General features: G+C 27.2%; 2 protein-coding genes across 3 annotated transcripts; both read left to right on the top strand.

Moving 5' to 3' along the window:
- The first annotated feature begins 1049 nt into the window (after positions 1-1049).
- LOC112708041 (histone H3-like centromeric protein CENH3) lies at positions 1050-4702 on the top strand. 2 transcript variants are annotated; one of them, XM_025760145.3, is made up of 7 exons: positions 1050-1371; positions 1474-1514; positions 2411-2471; positions 2617-2729; positions 3430-3504; positions 3743-3818; positions 4343-4702. In XM_025760145.3, the coding sequence occupies exons 1-7, from the start codon at positions 1332-1334 to the stop codon at positions 4396-4398; spliced, it is 462 nt and encodes a 153-aa protein (XP_025615930.1). In that variant the 5' UTR covers positions 1050-1331; the 3' UTR covers positions 4399-4702. The 2 variants fall into 2 exon arrangements, with proteins under 2 accessions (XP_025615930.1, XP_025615931.1); XM_025760146.3 differs by having other exon boundaries at positions 1144-1371; positions 2620-2729.
- A 5440-nt stretch (positions 4703-10142) lies between these two features.
- LOC112708040 (uncharacterized) lies at positions 10143-18517 on the top strand. The gene is made up of 2 exons (XM_025760144.3): positions 10143-10351; positions 17539-18517. The coding sequence occupies exons 1-2, from the start codon at positions 10143-10145 to the stop codon at positions 18182-18184; spliced, it is 855 nt and encodes a 284-aa protein (XP_025615929.2). The 3' UTR covers positions 18185-18517.
- Positions 18518-18601: the final 84 nt, after the last annotated feature.

Below are 18601 nucleotides of genomic sequence, written 5' to 3'. Positions count from 1 at the left end.
TCTAGGAAGCACTGATACGACACGCGATACGGACACGACACGACACGGATATGCCGACACGTTCTTTTTATAAAAAACTTAGACATGACACGTTTAGGATACGTTGTGAATTAAAATTTAAATAATATATTAAATTAATAAAATATCATATTATAAATATAAGAGGAAATATAATTGCATAAAAAAGTCTAAAAATTATGCAATTATTAAAAAAAATAAAAAAATTTAATCTACTCTTGCCATCTCGCTAACAAGAAATGTATCAATTTCTTCTCCTCCAAATCCATCATCCGTAAATACCACAGCTTCTATGTTTGGTTCATCTAAAGATAAATAGGAAACCTCACTCAGATCTGGACTTTTGTCATCAACTCTGACGTCCCACATGCTGGTATCTCTTTTTTTATAATCTTCACTCATTCTAGATAAAAGTCAGAGATTAGTATGAACATATCCCAAATCTTCAGCTCTAAAAGGATTCAATTTGTTTCTCCTCTAAAAATCACAAAATCGGATCGGACTCGTTTGGATTCGTGTCGGACTCGTTCGGATTCGTGACAGTTTCACCAAAATTCTGCACCGCAAAAAGACACGCCACCGATACGCTCGTTTGAAGTATCCGTCGAGTATCGGTGTCAGATTCGTGTCCGACACGGATACGCCAGCACCATAGAAAAATCCGTGCTTCCTAGCTTGTTACACATTCTATACATAAACCTTAAATTCTAAAGCTTTCCTAACTCAAATATTAAGGGTTAAGTGCATTAAATTATTATCTAACTAAAATAATTTAAATTAATCGAATGGTTAACTCAATTTGTTCATTTAAATATTTGTTGAATGTTTAAATTTTACTTTATACAATAAATAACTAATCAGTTAGACACTTAAATAAAATGTAGATTCAATTTATAAGAGATTGATTTTTTACTCGTAGAACTAAAAAATACAAAAAAAAAAGAGGTTAAAACTATATACATAACAAAAATTGCAATATCAAATTAATAGAAAGGTAAATTACAATATAACCCTTTTAGAGAAAAAAAAAAGGGGAGAAAATAGAAATTGAGTAACGGTCAAACGGAGGGGAGAGATATTATTTTGTTTTTGAAAGTTAATTTAAGAGAAAGAAACCGCGCGATTCAGTATTACAAAATTTATGGAAAACAAAAAAAAAGATAATTTTAAAAAAAAAAAAGAGAACCCCAAAAACTGAAACCCCTCTGTCAACCTCTCTCACTCTGCAGCGCTGCCTCGTCGTCGCCGTTCTCTGGTTTGGTCACCGGCGCCGGTGGCCGTTGCGGAGTCTGTTCGCTCTTGACAACCTTCTAATGGCAAGAGTGAAGCGTATTCCAACACCTAGTCAAAAAGGTACCAAATTTTAACCTTTTCTCTTTTTTCATTTCAATTTCAATTTCAGTTTCAGTGTTCAATTTCATTTTCATTTGGTTTGTGTAATGTGAAAATTTTCAGGTAAGAAAAAAGTAAGACCATCACAAAGTCCATCGCAAGCGGTACTCTCTCTCTCTCTCTCTCTCTCTCTCTCTCTCTCTCTCACTCTCTCTCTCTGAGTTCGTTTCATTTTGTGTGTGTTAGTTTGAATGTTAACTCTCCTGGTGTTAGGCTTAGTTAGGGTTTGGTCACTGAGGTTTTGGTTCTATTTGAACTAGTTTTTGAAGTGAGTTTGATTTTAATTTTATGCTATTGTTGCTTCGAATTTATGAATTTTCATTAGATCTACATGTTTTTTAGTTCTACTTGAAAATACCCGATTTGCTTGATGTGTTGATATTATGTGAGCTAGATGCTGACTTAGTTTGTTCTTTTTTTATGATTTTCAAACATAGTTTGCGTAGGTATATACAAAGTCTTACTTTTAGGGTTTTTATTTTTAATTTTTAATGAGGTAACTAGCTGAATTCCTTAAGAATTTTGTGAGGGGTTTGATCCTTGGCGATGTGTGTTGAAGAGTGTCTCGTGTCAGGTTTACCTGGTTAGGGAAGCTCCTATCCCAAAAGGATTAGTCACTGATGTTGGTGTTGGATATCTTGGGTGAAACAGATTTTGATAGTTACATGTTTTTGTCAGAAATTCAGACAAAATTTATAGCTTTCGATGATGTCTCTACTGGCATGATTTGCCATTATCAATGAATTTTATTTTACTTTACTTTTTGTTTTGGATAGAAATGTTATTTCCGTATGACTTCTAAGGTAATTATGTTAAAATCTTAAATGCCTTCAATTAGGTGAATATATTTGTGATTAGATTTTATATTGAGGTTGTGTCAAATGTTAAATTCTTAGTTTTAGGTGATTTTGACGCTTTTATGTTACCTTGCTTTTGATGGAACTGATTTGTTTCACATGTTTCTTTATTTATTTATTTTCTCCATTTGAATGTTTGGAAGTCTGGTAGCAGAAGGAGGGAAGATGGAGAAGAGGAGCAGGAACCAGAAGCGGGACGAGGATGTATGTGCACATTATTTCATAAGGAATTCCATGTTTGATATCACATTTCTTTTGGCTTTCCTTTTTTTGGTCATACTTATGTTTAGTTGTGGTTTTTGAATGTTTTGTCATTTGTCTTCTGTGTTTACAAATTGAAAAATTGCAGCAGCAGCACCTAAGAAAAGGCGTAATAAGCCAGGAACAGTAGCCCTTCGTGAGATTCGTAAATTTCAGAAGAGTTTCAACCTACTCATCCCAGCTGCCCCCTTCATGAGATGTGTGAGTTGTTGACTCTTCCTTAATTAATAGCACATGGTTTTTAGTTTAAATTTTGTGGCCTCTGTATATCTGCATTTCTGCATCATCTGGTGAATGCAATGAAGATTAAGTAAATGATCAAATTTGTCCATTCGCAGGAACATGTAATGTTTTCTTTCGCTATCAATTTAGTTTTCCATACGGTAAACTGATCAGTTTAAGCACTAAATTTGTGTCTAAATATATACATTTAAAGATTAAGTGATGTGAGAACTAATTTGAGTGTCTATTCGCTCCTTTATATTCATATAAAAGTTAGAGGCCGCAAGAACGATTTAAGTGCTAATTTTTAAACCACCAATGAGGGCTAAAACGAAAATTAGAGAGATATACTTACTGCACTAATACTTAGATTTTCCTGAGGATACTCTAACACTATTTTACTTCAACTGTGTTTTCATCATGATCACTTTCTATCCGAAGCAAAGTTTGGAAGAAAATTTGTTTTGATTGACACTTGGAATCACATTAAAAATAAGACTTGTAGATTGCTTGCTCTACTTTGTTTCACCTTTTTTTCTCATGAAAGTGCTTGAAGATTGTGCTATTTACAGTATTAGTATCTCAATTATATTTCTGAAATATGTCACAGGTTTGGCTGATTTAAATTCTGGGGAAGCTTGTTCTCTTTTTTGTCATAATGTTTTCACTTTTGCTGCAGGTCAAACAGATTACAAACCAACTATCTACGGAGGTCACTCGCTGGACAGCTGAAGCCATGGTAGCACTTCAAGAAGTATGCAACTTTTTCCATGCTCAAGCCAAGTTTTCTGCCAAATTTAATCATATTTTCTTTGGAATGAAAAAGGATAGAATAAAATGGAGGGGGGAAAAGGAGTGGGAAATAATTTGCTTCCCTGTGTTTGGAATATTATTTTGGATAATACCCTTGTAAAGTTTCAAATTGCTCAGTCTATTACGAGTTTACAACATAACATATTCATTCCATCGGTTCTCATTTAACAATCTTGCAGGCAGCTGAGGATCATCTGGTTCGTTTGTTTGAAGATGGAATGTTGTGTGCTATCCATGCAAAGCGTGTTACTCTCAGTAAGTCGACAAATGCTCTGTGCATTCCTCTAATTTTCCTTTCATTAACAATCATATCAGCCATGAATTTATATTTTCATATATTTTGCTGATTTTATTGGTGATAAATGATTTCTCCCTTGGCTATTGATGAATAAAATATTTTTTACCTTATATAGTTTAGGAACATTAGTAAGAAGATCATGTAAATTACATTTGAGTCACGTGTAAAGTGAAGAATTGATCACCTTTGAACAATTTTGATTAGAGCGATACAAAATGAAAAATATTAATCTAGGGGTGACTAATTTTTCATTTCGTAACTTTCACAACATTGCTCACTTTAGAGGATCTGATTCTAGGGTGTCATATTAGCATACTCAAATAGTTCAAATATGCCCCAAACTCAAACTGCACATGCTCTGTGTTAAACCATATTTTCTTTTAAAAAGTTTATAAATCCTTTCATGCTGTTTGTTAATTAATTTATGTCTTCCATGATGGTTTCTTTCAGTAACCTGAGTTTTTCTGTTTTGGTTCCTCAGTGAAAAAGGACATAGAGTTGGCCCGGAGACTCGGAGTGATAGGAAGACCTTGGTGATGAGCATTGGTCACATTTCATGCTCTGGTGTTATGTAAAATCTTGACACCAGCAAAAGGGGTTTCAGAGAAGCTTTTGCTACTTCTAAACCACTCAAATTGAACTCATTATTTGTCAATTAAGTATTAGTAGGAAAATTAGGCTAACTCATGTATTATCGTAGGTGAATACTAAGTAAGATTCTGTTGTAAAATGAGAACCTGTCGTTGGGTGGAAAAAAAATTGATGAATGTTTGGTAAATATTTTTTTTTAACATATCTGTCACAATGAACATTTCAATACTATTATTGGCATTCATGTTTATTACTTATTTGAAGGAACTCATGGAATATTAATGCAGATGACCCTAAACCCACTATGTGAACTGATTTTATAGTCTTGTATGGATTTAATGAATATACTCATTTATTACTGGAAGGAATTTGACAAGACTAATAAAGCACTTTTGCAAAATAACCAAGTTAAGTTGATTTAGTGATTAGTTCATTAGTCCGTTTAAACAAGTGTTGGGATTCGAATCTTGCTTTATGCATATAGCAATTTATTAGTTAGCTGTAAATTTTTAAATGAAGTTTAGCTCCATGACGGATTAATCCTTCTTATTGGGTTAGAAAATACCATGGGAAAAAAAAAAAGAGAAAAAACTTTAAACGGTTCTTGATAATTACTTCGAAAGATAACGAGACTCTTAACAAAAAAAAATATCCCTTCCGACTCTTAATCTTTACTTTTATGAGATTGCTTAACCCTTGTGTTAATATTTTCTATCGGTATTAACGGAATAAGCCTACATGGTATGTTAAACTGTTGATTTATCTATTAAGAACCAACTAAAATTAACAAATTCTTTTTTGTTGGAAATCTCCTTTTTTAATGATGCTTATCAAGGCCGTTTAGTTTTTATTTTTATTTTTTTATTACTTTTTTAAATATATTAGCTAAATACTTTTTTTTATTTTTACATTACTTTTTTAAATACATTAGCTAAATTTATTGTGTAAAATTAAAAAATATTAATGATTTTTAAATTATTTTTACTTATAAAAATTAAATAAAAGATATATTAATGATTAAAGTGTTACGTAAATATATTTTAAAGAGAGATCATTGACAACAAAAATTAAACAATCTTATGAAATTAAATATCAAAGATCAAAATATTTTTTTGTATTTAAAAATCTGGTAATCCTTTAAAAAAAATTATCAGGCTGAATTAAGTATTCACTAAAAAAAGGAACTTTTACAAAATAAAATAAAAATTACATGAAAGCACTTCTATAATTCTGCTTATTTCGGTGTTAAACTGTTAATTGAACGCTCATACTCAAAACGAATATAATGGTATCTAATGCTTATATTTTATTATAAATATTTGAATCGATACGCATCCTACATACTCTACTTAAATACACTTTCTTATTTATCAAAAAAAAAAAAATTGCACTTTCTTAACTTAAAATACTTGTCTCTTTTACTTTTCAAATTCATTAGTATATTTAGATAACAAAAGTTATTCAAATACATTAATTTTTTTATCTGACAACAAAATTTTATTCCATTAAATAAAATTAACTCTATAAATTAAATAATATTATTGTATTTTATCATATATCATATTACATAATATATAGATTTTATGTAACCATTTCCTATATGATTTTTTTTTTTGAATTTTTCTCCACCTTTCGTCTATTTTTTATTTGACCACCTCATGACATGGATATTGTTTTAAAAAGAGAAATATCACTTTATACATTTGTTTATTTTAGTGACTCCAAATTCTAAAATTGATATATGTTTAAATGTCTATATGATATCTTGTTATCATTGTCTTGTGAACTTTACAACACATGAGGAGGAGGGACCGTTGCACACGGCACACGTGGTTATTTGTCTCCATTCTAAATATCAAACCATTTTTCTAAACTTTTCAAGATTCCCTCTACTTTGCTTTTTGACCCATCACTATTTGATTGATTTCATCCCGAAATAAGGCTATTTTTTTTAATATTGATTAAATATATATAATATGTTATTATTGGAAGATTAGATTTTTTTTATATGGTATTTTTGTTTAATTGATAATATTTAAATTAGACGGTTCGATTTATTTAAATAAATAAATAAATTATAAATCAGAGAATTTGGTTTATATTTTTAAAATTTTTTATTTTTTAAAATAAAAATTGGATGGTCCGATTTTAATATTAATTTTTTTTAATTTTCAAAGATAGAAATCGAACTATCCTATTTGTGATTATTTGTTTAAAAAGTAAAACAATACAAATAAATGAGTGTCTCTAATTTGTGTAACCTATAGCAGTGTAAAACATTTCTCTCCTCACACCATCTTGTGATACACTTCTCTCTCTCACACAAAAAATAAAAAGCGCCGAAATAACACCGAAATAAACTATTACTACTAACACAAAGTTGGTAGATAAATAAAAAAAATATTTGTGATTTTGTTAGAAATTAGATTATTTGATGTAACTACAGATAAAAAAATTTTATAAGTAAAGAGTTAATACGTGAAAGTGTGTTGTTTATATGACAACATTCTGGTCAACACATTCTTAAATTATTTGAATATTTTTTATATAACTGTAATATATTTTAAAAGTCAATATTCAAATAAAATACCATCTCTATTTTTATATTATAAATAATTTCTGAAATTATTTATAATCAGGGCCAAAATCCACACGGTTGTTTTACTTTTTTGTTATCAGATAACGAAATGAAGTGACCTTGTTCCCTCTCCCCTTTCCACAAAATTACATGGTAGTTTCATGGAAAATTTGCACTTCTGTCTTTTTCTTATTACAACATCATTATTAGTATTTATTATTTTTTATAACACTGATGTTGATAGCTTAACATTATTTATTATCATTTATTTTTTTAAAATAAAATAAAATAATTTCAGTTGAAACTAATAAAATTTAATACTAGTTCATTTTTTTAGAATATAAATAGTTTTTGTTTAAGAAAATGGTAACTATAGAAGTGTGGGTAATTAATTAAAATTCTTTTAGGAGACATAGAAATTAGACTCCGAACGGGAAAAATTATATATATATATATATATATATATATATATATATATATATATATATATATATATATATAACATTAATAGTCTATGTTTATTCTTAGGGTAAGGTGTGGATATTAATTAAAGATGTGTTATCCAAAATTGATACATGTATCTTGAAGTCAAGAGATGTAGCTCTTATGTGCAGAAAATCTGTGGGAAGTTTCATTTGAAATTCTACTAACTTTTTCATTTTTTTTTTTTCTTTCAGAAAGTTTTTAATTTGTGGCTTGTGTCCTCATTGACTCATTGCTAATAATAATAATAATAATAATAATAATAATAATAATAATAATAATAATAATACATTCTTTTGTTAAATTATAAAAGATAAGTTTACAAAGTTATATTAACCTGGCCTGTAGCAAATAATAAATCCAATTATATTACTAGCTACTCTCAAAGCATTTTCTCAATAAAATCACAAGAAGATATTTTAGTTTTAATGAGCATCTACTGCTAAATAGTGATCATACCAATAATAATTAAATTGTTATATCATTTGATGACTTGTTCTTACAAATCACGATACAGATTACAGACATGTTTGTTAAGTCACATTGAATGTGATTTTTATAGTACACGATTTTTAACTATTTAAAATTAACAGGGTATTATGAAAAGAAAAATGTTAATTAATAACTAAAAAAGAGTGAACAATTATAATAATTGTTCATAGTTAGATCAACGAAACTTAACTTCACTCCACTTCATTTTTAACACTCAAGTTTAAAATTGGATTTGTCAAAATCGGCCAATAGCGCCAAATCAAACTATGAAAGGCCTAACCCTTCTAAACTGGATCTGCTTAGGTACGGATTTTTTAAAAGGTAAAAACTCAAGTGCAGTCGACTTCACGTGAAGTTGATAATTAAGAGCCATTAGATAAAAATTTAGTCAAATTAGTTAAATTATCTAACGACTTTCAGTTACCAATTTCACATGAAATCAACTGCGTCTAAATTTCTACCGTCTTTAAAACATGTACTCGACCTAATTTGGAGAGTAAGTTAAGCATTTTTTCACTACTTTCTCCACATAAGGATTATTTTTTCATTTTATAAAAGAGTAATCATCCATGATCTTCAAAAGTCATCTTTAAAAATAGTTAAATCTATCATACAGATATTTTTTTAATTTAATTTCATTTAAATCTACTAAAAACTCTTACTAATCTAAGAATCAGAATTTCTTACAAATACTCTTCACTGTCATTTAAGTGAAAACATCGAATAAATTATTATACTAACACGTAAATCAAAATCTTTATTCAAAAATGCTTAGACCTCATGTCTAAACCTAAATTAAATAATACTATCACTCACTATGTATCCGTATATATTATACAAATCGATTTACACATTTTTCTAATTAAATAATCAATCATAAGAATAATTAAATATGTCACCATAAAATAATTAAATTTATAATAAATAAATAATTAAACTTATTAATAGTAATATAAAATAATTTTAATATACATGTAAAATGTTTATGTTAAATATTAATTTTTACAAAGGTTAAAACCGTAAAATGATTATTGAAGAAGTTAATTAATTAAACTAGACTACTATCAATTAATACTTTGTAATGACACTAGCTTATATATGCAGACATAATCTATAGAGTTATTTTATGGACTCATCAGACAATACTAACCTATTTTATAGAACTTGTAATAATTAATTAATTATCAAGTAAAGTAGCATTCTGTGAAAAATATTTTAAAAAATCACAAATATTATTAAAAAAACTAGAAAAAAAAAACTTGATTCCATAGTGTTAGTGTTATTGGATGTATCACTACTAGAAGTGGAATTGACAACACATATATATATTGCATCCATGCATTGTAGAGTAAAATTTAGGTCTCAATTGGCACCTTAAATCATGAATATCAATTCATGAAATATAAATTTAGAGTAGAGCTAGCGTTCAATATTTATCTTTTTGGGTGGTACAATTCAATCATTTGTTTTAATGGCAATTTGGCAAGTAGGCTATGAGTTTTTTCCAACAAGTTGGCTATTTATTTGCACAAGTAGGTTATAAAAAGGGTAAGTACGATTTTGGTCTTTAAAGTTTAGTGCCAGAATTGAAATCGTCTCTCTTGTATTTTTAGATTTAAAATCGTCTTTAACGTTTTTTTCCGTATTAAAATCATTCTTTTTATTTTTTTGGACAAAAATACCCTCACCACTACCAACACAATTACCTCCACCACCACCACCACCACCACCAACACCAACACCACCGCCACAACCTCCACCAACAGCACCATCAACACCACCACCAGCACCACGACCACGACCAACACCCCCACCAACGCCGCCGTCATCCCCCTCCCCCTCCCCGCCTCCCCTTCCCGCCACCCCCACCCCCACCCCACCCCGACGTCCCCTCCCCCACCCCCACCCCGACGTCCCCACCCCGTCTCCCCTTCCCCCCACCCCCACCCCGCGCGTCTTCCCTTTCCCCCACCCCGCGTCCCCTCCCCCTCCCCGTCTCCCCTCCCCCTCCCCGTCTCCCTTTCCCTCCACCCCCACCCCCACCTCCACATAGAGAAGCAGAAACAGAAAATCAACAAATTCAAGCACAAATTTAACACAAGCAGAAACAGAAAGCAACAAATCAACAAAGAAGCAGATGGTGGTTTCTCAGAAATTCAAAGCACAAAGAAGAAGATGCAGAAGGCAGAGACAGCAACGGACAGTGGTTCCTCATGTGGCAGCGGCGATGAGAGTAGAAGAAGGTGCGGTGCCGGAGGACGACAAGGCGGCGGGACGGCGGCTTCCCTTCCCCCTTCATCGTCATCATCATCAGAGTTCTGGAGGAGGCGACGGCGACGACGGAGAGTCCCCGGCACCGTCCCCCCTCCCCCTCCCCCTCTTCCCTTCCCCTCCCCTCTCCCTTCGTATACCCTTTTCTTCTCCCATCCCCAACACGTTTTTACGAGTTTTCTTTTTTTTTTTATTTTATAATTTTTATTATTAAAATAGAAATAGGAGTAGTTTAGGAATAAAACAAAAAAATTTATTAAAAAAGACGATTTTAATACGAAAAAAACGTTAAGGACAATTTTAAATCTAAAAATACAAGAGGGACGATTTTAATTCTGTCATTAAATTTTAGGGACCAAAATCGTATTTACCCCTTATAAAAACAAGGACATCCGTCCTTTACAAATAAATGAGATGAACAAAAAAAAAGACTCGTTAAATTATTTCTATAACTTTTTTTTTAATTTTATAATTTTTATTATGAAAATAGAAATAAGGGTAGTTTAGGAATAAAACAAAAAAATTTATTAAAAAAGACGATTTTAATACGAAAAAAACATTAAAGACAATTTTAAATCTAAAAATACAAGAGGGACGATTTTAATTCTGTCATTAAATTTTAGGGACCAAAATCGTATTTACCCCTTATAAAAACAAGGACATCCGTCCTTTACAAATAAATGAGATGAACAAAAAAAAAGACTCGTTAAATTATTTCTATAACTTTTTTTTTAATTTTATAATTTTTATTATGAAAATAGAAATAAGGGTAGTTTAGGAATAAAACAAAAAAATTTATTAAAAAAGACGATTTTAATACGAAAAAAACATTAAAGACAATTTTAAATCTAAAAATACAAGAGAGACGATTTTAATTCTGTCATTAAATTTTAGGGACCAAAATCGTATTTACCCCTTATAAAAACAAGGACATCCGTCCTTTACAAATAAATGAGATGAACAAAAAAAAAGACTCGTTAAATTATTTCTATAACTTTTTTTTTAATTTTATAATTTTTATTATGAAAATAGAAATAAGGGTAGTTTAGGAATAAAACAAAAAAATTTATTAAAAAAGACGATTTTAATACGAAAAAAACGTTAAGGACAATTTTAAATCTAAAAATACAAGAGGGACGATTTTATTTCTGTCATTAAATTTTAGGGACCAAAATCGTATTTACCCCTTATAAAAACAAGGACATTCGTCCTTTACAAATAAATGAGATGAATAAAAAAAGAGACTCGTTAAATTATTTCTATAACTTAAAATGATGATTTTTTTTCTATTATATCATTTATATAAAAATACAAAATTAGAATTTAAGTTATTATTGATTTTTTTAATGTAAGATTTTAGACAATGTTATTATTAAAATAAGACAATATATTAATAATCTTATATATTTAAAATCGTTTGACCTTAAAATAATATGAGTAAATTTTTATGTTGTATTTTAATTTTATATTATATTTTTTAATGAATAAATTATAAATATTTATTTTTAAGTTATATTATGTTAGATTATATGGTATTATTTTTATTATTTTGTGTTAAATTTTTGAAAGTTTTAATTTTTTTTTTAAATCAAGGCTCGGAAATATCCGTAACAATCTATTTTTTCTACAATAAATAGACGACAAAAATTAAAAAAACACGAGACATTTTTTTAATGTAATGAGGACACACCTGCCCTCACAATAGTGTCACATTGCCATCCTTATTAATAAGGTAGCTGCATATATGACAAACTTTTTTTAGTTATTTATAAGATCTCTTAATTTATGAGTTAAAAATTAATCGTTCTATTTAAAAATTTAGATAAATTATTGCAGGTTTAAATCTCAATATTTATTTAAATAAATGAGTAAGCTAACTCAAGTTTGTTTGAATATATGATCAATTAATTAACAATATTATCTTTCATTTGGGAAACATTTATGAAGACGGACATTTTCAATATTCTTAGCATTGAAATTCAATAAGACAAAAGAAAAAGTTTGATTGATAAGATCGAAATACTGTTAAAGCAATTTTCCCTATTTAGGGATCCCTCGCAGGACTTTTCTACTCTAATTTTTAATACATGTCTATTCAAAAGATAACTAATTAAATAAAAATATTGTATACACATAAAAAATTAGTTATTAAATAATAATAATAATAATAATAATAATAATAATAATAATAATAATAATAATAATATGTGAAGATCTAAAAGATATTGAGTATTGTTAGTCATGATGAGATTGTTTGATTGTTATCAACTTCTTAATTAAGTTGATTGTTTGAAATTTTGGTTTATTTTTAGTACATCAGAAAAATATAATTCTGAATAGTTCAGTATGGTAAAATACTTGTTTACATACTTGAATAGTTGAATGTATCACCCACACATACACACACATTCTAGCATTTATGAATGGTTTTAATTTATAAATTAAAATAGTAAGCATTAAATGTTTCTGAACTGGTTACCCTTATCTTTTAGTAGTTTGTCCGCAGTTTTTTCCTATGCAAATTAAACCAGCTTTGGTTTATATACATATTGAGTCGGTATATTTATTTTGTTGAGTATTATTAGATATATTAGAATTAGAATTATGATACTAAACTTGTATAATATAATATGGTAACAAATATTCTAAAGTTGAAAGTTGTATTTGTGAGTTAGCTAGCTAGTACTATAAACTTAATTAATTATTAATCTCATGTGAATCATGTTACATTCTTTAATTAGGGGAGCATGCATTATTCCCAATAACTAAATTAATTAATAATACACCCAATTATATATATTAGAACTCACAGCTTGTGTGTACTTTTTTTAATTAAAAAAATAATGCAGTCTGATGGAGAAATCATACTCACTCAATGATTAGTATGTAGAGCTAATAACTTTATAAAATGTTTAAAGAAATCAACAACTACTTAATCCAATTCAAGTTATGAAAATGTATAATAAGCAAAAAGGTAAGGTATACAACTATATATTTCTCGAATTGGCAGTGATAACTTGTTTTATTTAGTATTTATTAATTATTATAATAATTAATAAATATTAAATAAAATAAATTTTAGTTAATTTTTTTAATATTATTATTTTTATTAATTTAATGTCAATGATATTTATAATTAATAATTAATATTTTTATTCAATAAATTAAACTTTTCTCAGTGTAATTAATTAACATATACATGTCAAGTTGGAATATAATATTGATTATCACTTATTAAGATATTCACATGTTCTTCAAATAAAATAACACTTCTCAGCAGTCAAAATTTTCATAAATCTAATTTGGATATTTCGAAAACTACCTCTAACTATATTTTGGCTTTATTATTACTAGGGGATTAATTCATTCTTAATGTATTAAATATTGGTTAAAAGTAGACGCCAACCTTTAATATATATATATATATATACATATATATATATATATAATATATATATATATATATATATATATATATATATATATATATATATATATATATGATATTTATTTATTAGGCTTGATGAGCAGTGAAAGCTAATAATAAGGTACATGCATATATGCCAAATTCATAATAATATTTCACAACCTTCATTCGGAAACATTTATGAAGAGGGTCATTTTCAATATTATTAGCATTTGAAATTCAATAAGACAAATAAAATGTTTGATTAATATATAATAAGTAGAAACAATTTTCCCGAATATACAAATAGTCAGCCTATCCTTAATTATTTGTTTTGATTGTTGGCCTTATATAATTTAACTAAATTTTTAATTAAGTTTTTATAATTTAAAATTTTATAATTTGTTTTTCATATTAGATAATTTTTTAAGTACGTGTCTTCAAACTGTTTTTTGTTAAAACATACAAAATGCGTTTAGAATATTTATTTTTGTATTTGATATAAGATGAATTATAAAATATTATAAAAAATATAAACACTAACAAAATAATAACTAATAAGAATTTAATTATATTTAAATATTTAAATATATTAAATAATTTTAATAAATATTAATTGATTTTAAAATATTTTAATATTTTTTTTAAATTTAATTTAGTGGTAATTTGAATATGAAATTGACTTAAAATAACGAAATAAGAAAAAAAAATCTACAGCAAAAACTGACAAAAAAAATGCAAACAAAACTGTTAGAATGAAACATAGACAAAATTATCGAAATAAAGTATAGAGAAAATTACTGTAAAAAAATCAGATGAAATTACTGCAAGAAAATATATATAAAACTGTCATAAGAGGGACAAACTACCAAAAAATGATTTGTCGAAAAATAATTGAAAATGTGACAAATTACAAAAAATGACATGATGATAAAAAAAAATATTTTTTTTATGAGAATAGATATAGCGGCAAAGAACATGGATGTTTGGCTCATTAGAGTTAAAAAAACAAGACAGAAGAATTGGATTTATTGGTGAGATGAAAAAATATTAAAATAGTGACAGACAAAAAAAATAAAACAGAAGAAAAGTATACAGTAATTTTACGAAAAAAAATATTTTTTTTTTAAAGAAAATATCATAACTCTATCTGATATCATATTAAAAAAATAAAAAATAAATTTTTTTATGTGTATTTAAATATATAAAAATATTTATAAATATTAAAAAATTAAAATAATAAAAATATAATATTTTATAATAAATATTTAAATATATTAAATAACTTTAATAAATACTAATTAATTTTAATATAGTGTAACAAAATTAACTGAATGTTTAAAATTTATATATGAGTCTCAGCCCCTATTCTAATTTTACTTACATTTTTATATAGTAAAGATTTTACTTTCTTTGCTTTATGGTTTATGACTTTATGTACTTGAATGTGTCATATATATCTTCTAACATCTATGAATGGTTTTAATTTATAAAATATTAAACATTAAATATTTCTGAACTGATTATCGTTTTATATAGTACTTTGTCGGCAAGACCCTTAATTATTGGGTATCATACTTCATTATATATATATATATATATATATATATATATATATATATATATATATATATATATAGATTAAACTAGCAATTTTGTTCTCAACAATTTTGAGCACAGATTAATTAGTTTTAAAAAATATTAATGAGATATTTTATAATAATAAATAATAGATATATTATATTTTTTCGTTAATAAATAAAATAAAATTATTTATGTGTTTTATTATTTATAATAATGTATTTCGTTGTTGCTACACAAATATAAAAATAATATTATTTTAAATAATAAAACATTATATATTTCAACTTTAATATAATTTTCGTCATCTACTTTTTATTTATTATAAATTCTAATAAAATTAGCGAAATTTCACTCTAAAAATTATTATCTTTATAATAAGTTTTTGTAAATATATAAATACATCACTATCGCTAATGATAATATACATAAATATTGCAGATAAATTTTACATAATAAATTAATAAAAATATATGATGTATCTTGATTACCGTCGTAGAGAATTAAATTAATATTTTTTATTTTTTTAAAAATAATTAATTTAAAATTAAAATTCTCAATAAATTAAATAACTTAATTATTTATTCTTTTATATATGGGAAAACAAGCTTTAGTTCCAGAATCAGTGCGCCTACAAAATGGATTTGTTAATTACTTATTATTTAGATAGGTTTTGGTTGAGTAAGAATTTCTTTCTATTTGAAGATTTTGCTTTGAGGGTAAACTACTAAAAGTTTTATTTTTTTTAAAATGTTTCAAGTGTTTTATAGTGTATGATAATTCAATAATTTTAATCATTATTTTTAATTATGTATATATTTTATAGTAATTAAAATATATAATGGCACATACATTGCATTAACCATCAACATCAAACGTGAGCAAAGGGTTGCACATTGCGACATCAATTACGTCACTACTCAAAAATCCTTGTCGCTTTAGTAGCATTAAAAAATTAATTATCATAACCATAATCATTACAAAACAAAACAAGAAGGAAAAAAAAAATTTATAGATTAAAAGATTATCATCTTGGACAAAGTCATGAATTTCAGTATTGAAAATAAATAAATAATATAAGATGCATTCCTAGAATCTTCACCTTCTCTTCTTGGGTGGTTCTCACTTCCCTCTTGGGACAAAATTAGGGCAAAGCGTGTTACTCTTTTTAGTTTTTTTTTTTGTCACTTTCTTTGACCCATGTAAGGGGTTAGGCACTTTTCTTTAAAAAATTTTATTGCTCATATTAAAACTAGGTTAATCTTCGGTTTTATTTCTTTTGTTACTAAAGATAGGGAAGTTTAAATTTGTGATCTCTTAAACGAATATGAGAAAATTATACTATTTGAGTTATAATTTATTGACGATTTTAATTTGTATTTAAAAATTATGCATAAGTCAATTTAATCTTTAAAAATACTAACATAATTATCTTCTAGTTAGTCACAAAGGGGGACATAGGTACCCATATAACTACCACACCATTGGTGAGTTAACCAATGATTATATAAACGGGGACAAATAAACAATAAAAAAAAGATAACATTTATTTTTCCAGCTATATAATAAGGACAAATTGCTTTTTTAAAAAGGACTATGTAAAACTTATCCAAAGGACAACATTAGATAGATTCAATTCAATGCAAGATAGCAGCTTTTTTATTAATGCATTTAGGTTTCATTTTTCATGTGGTTTTATTGTGTTATAGAAGCAATGGATCCGTATATTGCAAACTGGAAAAATCAGAGACAAAGTTATTTGGGGGCCCTATTTAGTTTTGGAAGCACATGTTCTCAATTTATTGCACTGAAAAATCAATAGAATGCAGCCAAATCCAAACCATAATAATATACTAATGTTCCTTTTGTTATTTTGTCATTCATAGTCATATTTTGTAAGTGCCTAATTTCAAGGTTTCTAAAGAATTACAAAATATAATGAAGGGAGAAGAAATAATTATATATTTATAGTCCTTAAAAATTGATGTTGTTGGCAAAATAATTTTTAGAAGATTGTATCTCTACTTAGTATACTTAAGAGTATTAGCTCCATTTGATAAATTTATTTAATAATTAATTAAAATTAATATAATTACTATTTTATCAATAAAAACAGAATGCAGCTGGGGATTTAATTTAATTATTAAATAAATTAATCTTCTAAACATATAGAATATGTATTCAAATTTTTTTAAGATATTTGTTGAAAAAGCAATATTTTATAATAATACAAGTTTTTTTATTTTAAAAAGATTTATATGTGTTGCTGACAAAGATTGGCTTTGGATTGCAGAGGATATTTCAGATGTACACATAGACATGTACAAGGTTGTTTGGCCACAAAACAAGTGCAAAAATCAGATGAAGATCCAAATGTGTTGGAAATAACCTACAAAGGAAGACACACTTGCATTCAAGTTAGTCATCACTCAAAAAAACCAAACATGGCCTTATTATTAGAAGAACAACCCAAGAATCATCAACCAACACAAAAAGAGATGAAAACAGAACAACCCACCCATGAAACAATTCTCACATTTGGAACATCACAAGAACTTGAAGTCAAACTTGATGACTTTGACTTTGACTTTGACCCTGACACAAAGGAGAACATTTTCTCTTCACTTTGCTTCACTTCCCCATCAATAGTTTCTGAAAATGATGAAGACAACAACAAAATGTTCTCTTACATTGAAAGCTTTTCTCCTGAATTCATATCACCAACAACAAATTCAGAATCAAACAACATTTTCCACTTTAATGATGGACTAGGCCTATGTGTTCAAACCTCAGATTCTGATTTTAGTGATAATGTTTCAGCACCAACTTCATCAGTCTCTAATTCATCAATAGAAGGCTTGGATTTTCACTCCTTTGATGAAAAGGTGGATTTTGATAATTTTTACTCCATAAACTCCTAGGATTTTTCTCTTCATATGAAGATTTTCCCACCACTTTTAAGTTAAATAGCATAATTTTGATACCAACAAGGACATATTTTTATATATGCTAAGATTAAGTGGTGAGTTTTGTAGGATCCTAATTAGCACAATTATGTGTCATGTGAATAGACAATAAAATTTCACTTTGATGCTAGTTAAGAGAGTTTAGTTTTCATGTACCTAGGACGATGTAATGTGAAAATAATGTAATATATCCATGCATGTGTCTTGTTCTGGCTCAATAAGGCTAGTAGCAAGATTTTGTCCAATATTCTCTTTATATATATATAATAAATGTCTTTTTACAATAAACCATAGTAGCTAAAATTTTGATTTAACACTTAAAATTTTTTAATATTATGATTTTAAATGAGTCAGTCGATTTTACAAAATTTA

The sequence above is a fragment of the Arachis hypogaea genome, chromosome 8 (assembly GCF_003086295.3).
Source record: "Arachis hypogaea cultivar Tifrunner chromosome 8, arahy.Tifrunner.gnm2.J5K5, whole genome shotgun sequence".
NCBI lineage: Eukaryota > Viridiplantae > Streptophyta > Magnoliopsida > Fabales > Fabaceae > Arachis > Arachis hypogaea.
The sequence above is the reverse complement of the archived record's forward strand: the minus strand, read 5'-3'. Positions and strand labels throughout refer to the sequence as shown.

What these genes read in the sequence shown, in the direction of transcription:
- LOC112708041 (XM_025760145.3), top strand. Translation starts at nt 1,332, where the DNA reads ATGGCAAGAGTGAAGCGTATTCCAACACCTAGTCAAAAAG. An exon ending in CACAAAGTCCATCGCAAGCG is followed by an intron (nt 1,515 to 2,410) that starts GTACTCTCTCTC and finishes AATGTTTGGAAG; the next exon opens with TCTGGTAGCAGAAGGAGGGA. An exon ending in TGCAAAGCGTGTTACTCTCA is followed by an intron (nt 3,819 to 4,342) that starts GTAAGTCGACAA and finishes TTGGTTCCTCAG; the next exon opens with TGAAAAAGGACATAGAGTTG.
- LOC112708040 (XM_025760144.3), top strand. Translation starts at nt 10,143, where the DNA reads ATGGTGGTTTCTCAGAAATTCAAAGCACAAAGAAGAAGATGCAGAAGG. An exon ending in GGCGACGGCGACGACGGAGA is followed by an intron (nt 10,352 to 17,538) that starts GTCCCCGGCACC and finishes TTGCTGACAAAG; the next exon opens with ATTGGCTTTGGATTGCAGAG.